General features: G+C 37.5%; 1 protein-coding gene across 3 annotated transcripts in view; it reads left to right on the forward strand.

Annotated features, from left to right (window-relative positions):
• Positions 1-8,182, forward strand: part of DNAAF6 (dynein axonemal assembly factor 6) — a 58,276-nt gene that overhangs the window by 33,444 nt on the left and 16,650 nt on the right. For 2 of the 3 annotated variants that reach the window (XM_082447796.1, XM_082447795.1), the window contains exon 6: positions 2,266-2,351. In XM_082447796.1, the coding sequence (XP_082303922.1) occupies positions 2,266-2,351 (86 nt within the window). Of the gene's footprint in view, positions 1-2,265; positions 2,352-3,262; positions 6,119-8,182 lie in introns of those variants that run through there. The other variant, XM_082447797.1, reaches the window with a different exon arrangement.

Raw genomic sequence — 8,182 nt, forward strand, 5'->3', positions numbered from 1 at the left:
TCCAGCGAAGAGGATTCTGGGAGGTTGGTAGGGCATATGGACTGGCGTCTCCTTTTAACCTTTCCTGAATTCTTCGGTTGGTAGTAGCTTGTTAGTTCCGCATTCCTTACCAGGACCTCCTGTTGTAAGATAACTCATGCAAGTGGTTACTGTTGGGCCTGGCCAGGGTGGGTGGTTTTGGTCAGTGGTTCCCCTAACACTGAGCCCTCTTGCCAACAGCCATGTGAGTGAGCCATCTTGGATGCAGATTCTCTAGCACCAGTAAAGCCTTCAGATGTCTGCAGCTCAGCCAGTATTTTAACCACAACTTCATGATAGTCCCTAACTAAGCCAGAACTACCTAGCTAAGCCACTCCTGAATTCCTAACCTATGAAAAATGTGTAAGATAATAAAAGTTTACTGTTGTTTTGAGCCATTAAATTTAGGGAGGAGGAGGTATAATTGGTTTTGGTTATACAACAGTAGATAACTAATAAACAATAATATGTGACAGAACCAGAATTCAAGCACAAGTTTGACTCCAAAGGTTGAGCTCCCAAAAGGCTGAAAGTTTCCCAATGACATTTTTAGCAATTTTCATTAGTTTACCCATTACAATAATTTTTCTTTGACATGAATTCAGTTTGCCTCCTATGTAAAGAGAGGAACATCAACCCCTTTGTCTGGTCAGTGACATACTGTATTTACTAATACTGGACAAGTTAGGTCTTGGGTACAGTCAGTTCAAAGTCAATAATAACAATGTCTATTTTCCAGGTATTCAATAAAAGTATTTCTGAAGAAGTCTGATTCATGTTTCAGGAGGAGTTTTTCTGTTGACTCTTCATTGAATCTTCTACTTTATGAGATATTAATGTGTACCATTAAGGAACTTAATTTGTTCCTTCTCCTGTCCCTCCTCTGAAACCATTTTAGTACACAATTTTAATTTCCTCAAGAGGCAAAATTAATGAGTTGTTTCTGAATTACCCTTAACTAGAGTTGCAAACAATTTTAAGAACCACTTTGAAGTTCTACCCAAAAGTTGTATCTAAATTTCACTTGTCATAATTTTTTTTCCTTACTCAAATGTCATTTCAACCCTGGGGAAATAATTTTTTACCTTGAAAGAGATAAACATTTCAAACTGAAGAAACAAATATTTGTACTTCTTAGTCCAGGTGAAATGAGTCATCCTGCAACTAAAGAACATCTCAACCTGACTATCAGATCTGAATGTTATTGAAGTAAGAATAGGTCTTTCTTGTCCAGTAGACTGCTCATTTAATTTGAGGTAGAGTCCCTATAACTACCTCTTTGAGAAATGTTCTATTTCTCTCATTAAAAGCATCTCTAATTAAGAAGATTTGAATTTTCAAAATATAAATTAGGAGGTAATTCTTTGTTTAATGAAAATATTAACTAAAGGATATATTTAGATAGTAGGACCTGTAGAGCTCTATTTACAAATGTTTGTTTATATACAGATTTAATAAAGTAAAATATAACTCACAGACATGTATTTATTCACATACTTTATATCACAAAAACACTATTGCCTATTTTAAGCTTCTTATAAGGAATTCCAATTTTTCCCACTACTTATTTGATATGTAGTTCCTTTATAACCTGTTGCTTTTATGCTTGCTATTCCAGCTCTGAACTCACCAGATGTCCAATATTTCAAGTTTTCTAGCTCATTATTGAGATGAGACAGTTTTAAGTGAAATCTTACTAAATCAATAAATAGTCCCATTTTTGTGTAGGGGTCATATTGTTATTTCTCTTTTGTTCTGTTAACAACTTTTCTGGACCCCTACATTTCTCCAGGAAATGTGTATGGGAGTTTATACCAGGAGACTACAACATGGCATCACCAACCCACACCCAACATGAGAACTAACCACTTTTTATACAAAGTACCCAGTGATATAAAAGTAGTTGAAGGTCCCCAACTCTAGCAGGTGCACTAGTATGCACCTTCAAGCAATGAATGTACAGGCATGTAACCAAAGTGTTTCTATAATAGCTTTGGAGGCAGATAGATCTTAGTCAAATTACAGACAGTTGCCTTGGGTCACTCACTAAACTTTTCTGTATCTTAGTTTCTCCATCTGTAAAATGGGGGTAATAATCACTGCTTCTCAAGATTGTTATGAGGAAAGAGCATAGTCTGGCACATAGTCGGCATTAAATAAATATTATTTCTCATTCCCCCATATTTTACTGCACTCTTCAAATTAACTGTTCCTCAAGACAACGGTATTTTTCATTTTCTCTTTCAGATTAAAATTAAACTGCCAAATACGAACCTTTCTGAAATTGAAATCAACATTCAGGAAATGACCCTTGACCTCCGTACTCCTAATAAGTGAGTAAAACTTAGAATTAGAATAATGAATATTATAATATTAATGAATCTTTAGTCAATATCCTTTATAAATGTGTACATAATTATTTTCTTTCACTCCTAAAGTCTGAAGAAAAGTGAAAAAGTCAATCATTCAGATGTTTGATCTAGGTAATATAAACATATATTTGTAAATACCTAGATTTTTTCCTACTTTACATGCATACATTTGGAGTAGGTTGATACCACCAAGACATAGTCCTTGACATTCAGATACAGTTTGCTTATCTGTCAGGAAAAATAGCTAGAGGTGAAAACCTCTTAAGTTGTAAGTCTTGCATGTGGCTTTCTGGTACAGTGATGGCATGAAAGAAGCAATCTTTAAGCATATTGGATACTGTGGGGCTCTAAGGTTAAATTTGATTATATTCATCTAAAAATCAACAAAAAGTCTTATCAATTGCTTAAAACAAAAATTCTAACAGCTAATTTATCACTAGATCCTCAAGTTGCATGAATACATTTAAAAATAATGCAGATGATAATGGAATAATTCAATTAAACATTTGATATTTTCAAAATAGTCTTGTTATTATACAAGTTCAAATCATGTTCCCCAAACACAATGTATACGGTAAAATTCTGATAAAAATGTTTATCTTGAAACCTGGATAAATCAGCCCTGTCTCTCAAAACTAACTCTATAAGGAGGGAATTGATAGAACCTGGCAAGTGCTGGATAAAATGTCTAAATATCTCACTGCTTTGTTCACTTTTCATCTGGATGTATAGCATGAGCACACTTTGGTTGAGTGCAGTGTTTCTTTGTAACTCATAGACATTTCAAACTGGGTGCGGGGAGCAGAGTCAGCTCCTAGCACATTCTCTTCCTTCCATTATCAGTACCTATAATTCTCCTTTGTTGATTGTAGGGCTTCAAGAAAATAACAAAACTGGATCTCTGGTACAAAAGACTTCTGTGTGTAAACAACCCAACATGACATGCATAGCTTAACCTTGATTTCTACAGTAGATGCATTTAACCCCAAATGATCTACAGATGAAAACATATCAAATATTTTCTCATTACTTAATATAATTTCAAAAATGTATTCACTCAAAAAAATGTCTCATGTTATAAAAATTACATTCCTTATTCCTACCATTCACTTCAAGGAGTATTGTAATTTTTTTCCATTACATTATACACGCATTTACTCTTCCACACAATCTTTGCAAGGAAAGTTGGTTAAATGAACAGTCAATTTTTCATGATATTTGTGCACTTGTTAAAAGCACACACATATCTACACACTATGGAGTTAATTTCCGTTCCCCTAGCAGTTCTCCCTGTCTCCATCCATCTTTAGGCAGCTGCTCTGGCTATGCTGTCATTCCAGACATTTATCAGAGCCCACTAAATGAAAGACTCACACACAGATATTTTTCCACATTGAAGGTAGGCTGCACTAGGTCATTTGGATCTTAAAGTACTTATACATTAAATGCTCAGTGCATGAAGGTACTGTCTCTTAAGAAAAAGATTCATTAATTAAGATAGAAGACAGAAGGGAGGATTATCCAAGATGGCGGAGTAGAAGGACGTGCTCTCACTCCCTCTTGCGAGAGCACCAGAATCACAACTGGCTGCTGGACAATCATTGACAGGAAGACCCTGGACTTCACCAAGGAGGATACCCCACGTCCAAGGACAGAGGAGAAGCCACAGTGAGATGGTAGGAGGGGCGCAATCAGAGTAAAATCAAATCCCATAACTGCTGGGTGGGTGACTCACAGACTGGCGAACACTTATACCACAGAAGTCCACCCACTGGAGTGAAGGTTCTGAGCCCCACGTCAGGCTTCCCAACCTGGGGGTCCGGCAACGGGAGGAGGAATTCCTAGAGAATCAGACTTTGAAGCCTAGTGGGAATTGATTGGAGGACTTTGACAGGACTGGGGGAAACAGAGACCCTACTCTTGGAGGGCACACACAAAGTAGTGTGCGCATCGGGACCCAGAGGAAGGAGCAGTGACCCTGGGGGAGACTGAACCAGACCTACCTGCTGGTGTTGGGGGGTCTCCTGCAGAGGCGGGGGGTGGCTCTGTTTCACCATGGGGACAAGGACACTGGCAGTGGAGGTTCTGGGAAGTGCTCCTGGGCGTGAGCCCTCCCAGAGTCTGCCATTAGCTCCACCAAAGAGCCCAGGTAGGCTCCAGTGTTGGGTTGCCTCAGGCAAAACAACCAACAGGGAGGGAACCCAGCCCCACCCATCAACAGTCAAGTGGATTAAAGTTTTACTGAGCTCTGACCGCCACAGCAACAGTCAGCTCTACCCACCACCAGAGCCTCCCATCAAGCCTCTTAGATAGCCTCAACCACCAGAGGGCAGACAGCAGAAGCAAGAAAAACTACAATCCTGCAGCCTGTGGACCAAAAACCACATTCACAGAAAGATAGACAAGATGAAAAGGCAGAGGTCTATGTACCAGATGAAGGAACAAGATAAAACCCCAGAAAAACAACTAAATGAAGTGGAGATAGGCAACCTTCCAGAAAAAGAATTCAGAATAATGATAGTGAAGATGATCCAGGACCTCGGAATAAGAATGGAGGCAAAGATTGAGAAGATGCAAGAAATGATTAACAAAGACCTAGAAGAATTAAAGAACAAACAAACAGAGATGACCAATACAATAACTGAAATGAAAACTACACTAGAAGGAATCAATAGCAGAATAACTGAGGCAGAAGAACGGATAAGTGACCTGGAAGACAGAATGGTGGAATTCACTGCTGCAGAACAGACTAAAGAAAAAAGAATGAAAAGAAATGAAGACAGCCTAAGAGACCTCTGGGACAACATTAAACACAACAACATTCGCATTATAGGGGTCCCAGAAGGAGAAGAGAGAGAGAAAGGACCAGAGAAAATATTTGAAGAGATTATAGTCGAAAACTTCCCTAACATGGGAAAGGAATTAGCCACCCAAGTCCAGGAAGCGCAGAGAGTCCCATACAGGATAAACCCAAGGAGAAACTTGCCGAGACACATAGTAATCAAAGTGGCAAAAATTAAAGACAAAGAAAAATTATTGAAAGCAGCAAGGGAAAAATGACAAATAACATACAAGGGAACTCCCATAAGGTTAACAGCTGATTTCTCAGCAAAAACTCTACAAGCCAGAAGGGAGTGGCATGATATACTTAATGTGATGAAAGGGAAGAACCTACAACCAAGATTACTCTACCCGGCAAGGATCTCATTTAGATTTGATGGAGAAATCAAAAGCTTTACACACAAGCAAAAGCTAAGAGAATTCAGCACCACCAAACCAGCTCTACAACAAATGCTAAAGGAACTTCTCTAAGTGGGAAACACACCTGGAAGAAATGGACAAATTTTTAGAAAGGTATAACCTTCCAAGACTGAACCAGGAAGAAACAGAAAATATGAACAGACCAATCACAAGTAATGAAATAGAAACTGTGATTAAAAATCTTCCAACAAACAAAAGTCCAGGACCAGATGGCTTCACAGGTGAATTCTATCAAACATTTAGAGAAGAGCTAACACCCATCCTTCTCAAACTCTTCCAAAAAATTGCAGAGGAAGGAACACTCCCAAACTCATTCTATGAGGCCACCATCACCCTGATACCAAAACCAGACACAGACACTACAAAAAAAGAAAATTACAGACCAATATCAGTGATGAATATAGATGCAAAAATCCTCAACAAAATACTAGCAAACAGAATCCAACAACACATTAAAAGGATCATACACCATGATCTAATGGGATTTATCCCAGGTATGCAAGGCTTCTTCAATATACGCAAATCAATCAATGTGATACACCATATTAACAAATTGAAGAATAAAAACCATATGATCATCTCAATAGATGCAGAAAAAGCTTTTGACACAATTCAACACCCATTCATGATAAAAACTCTCCAGAAAGTGGGCATAGAGGGATCCTACCTCAACATAATAAAGGCCATATATGACAAACCCACAGCAAACATCATTCTCAATGGTGAAAAACTGAAAGCATTTCCTCTAAGATCAGGAACGAGACAAGGATGTCCACTCTCACCACTATTATTCAACATAGTCATGGAAGTCCTAGCAACGGCAATCAGAGAAGAAAAAGAAATAAAAGGAATACAAATTGGAAAAGAAGAAGTAAAACTGTCACTGTTTGCGGATGACATGATATTATACATAGAGAATCCTAAAGATGCTACCAGAAAACAAAGCACAGCAAAGGAAACCATAAACAAGACGAAAAGACATCCCTCAGAATGGGAGAAAATATTTGCAAACGAATCAACGGACAAAGGATTAATCTCCAAAATATATAAACAGCTCATGCAGCTCAATATTAAAGAAACAAACACCCCAATCCAAAAATGGGCAGAAGACCTAAATAGACATTTCTCCAAAGAAGACATACAGACGGCCACGAAGCACATGAAAAGATGCTCAACATCACTAATTATTAGAGAAATGCAAATCAAAACTACAATGAGGTATCACCTCACTCCTGTTAGAATGGGCATCATCAGAAAATCTACAAACAACAAATGCTGGAGAGTGTGTGTAGAAAAGGGAACCCTCTTGCACTGTTGGTGGGAATGTAAATTGATACAGCCACTATGGAGAACAATATGGAGGTTCCTTAAAAAACTAAAAATGGAATTACCATATGACCCAGCAATCCCACTACTGGGCATATACCCAGAGAAAACCGTAATTCAAAAAGACACATGTACCCCAATGTTCATTGCAGCACTATTTACAATAGCCAGGACATGGAAGCAACCTAAATGCCCATCAACAGATGAATGGATAAAGAAGATATGGCACATATATACAATGGAATATTACTCAGCCATAAAAAGGAACGAAATTGAGTCATTTGTTGAGACGTGGATGGATCTAGAGACTGTCATACAGAGTGAAGTAAGTCAGAAAGAGAAAAACAAATATCGTATATTAACGCATGTATGTGGAACCTAGAAAAATGGTACAGATGAGCCGGTTTGCAGGGCAGAAATTGAGACACAGATGTAGAGAATGGACATATGGACACCAAGGGGGAAAAACTGCGGTGGGGTGGGGATGGTGGTGTGCTGAATTGGGCGATTGGGATTGACATGTATACACTGATGTGTATAAAATTGATGCCTAATAAGAACCTGCAGTATAAAAAAACAAACAAACCAAACAACTAGTACTAAACTTTCATTGGGTTATTTGTATGGAAATATGTTAATATAAATGTTTCAGACATTACATGAAATTTCTAAAAATCTTATGTTTGTATTTGTATGGAAATATGTATGGAAATATGTTAATATAAATGTTTCAGACATTACATGAAATGTCTAAAAATCTTATATGTTCTGGTATAATGTTATAAGTCATAATCCTAGTTATTACTTTAAAATGTATATCTCAGAAATAACTAATTTTCTTGTCAACTGCATTATTATGAACTTTCATCAAATCTTTAACTGTGGTCATTTTTAAGTCTTTTGTCATTTACAGACAGTTCTGGGTGCACTCTGATGCTTTTGCAAATATGTTCCTATAAAAGGGTTTCATCTTCAAGAAATTCATGGAAAAGACTCTGACAAGTACAGGTTTCTGGTAACTGACTGTACTGCTGAACTGAATGAATAAGCATTTTCAGAACTCTAATGAAAAACTGATGACCTCATAAAAGTGCTAAAAAAAGATCAAGATGAAAAAAAAATTAATTACATGGGAATGAGTGAACTGATGAGGATGAGTATAATTTTTGTGACTTTCTGTCTGAATTAAAAAAAAAATCCCACAA

This window comes from Balaenoptera physalus (genome assembly GCF_965194825.1).
Source record: "Balaenoptera physalus genome assembly, chromosome: X".
Lineage (NCBI taxonomy): Eukaryota > Metazoa > Chordata > Mammalia > Artiodactyla > Balaenopteridae > Balaenoptera > Balaenoptera physalus.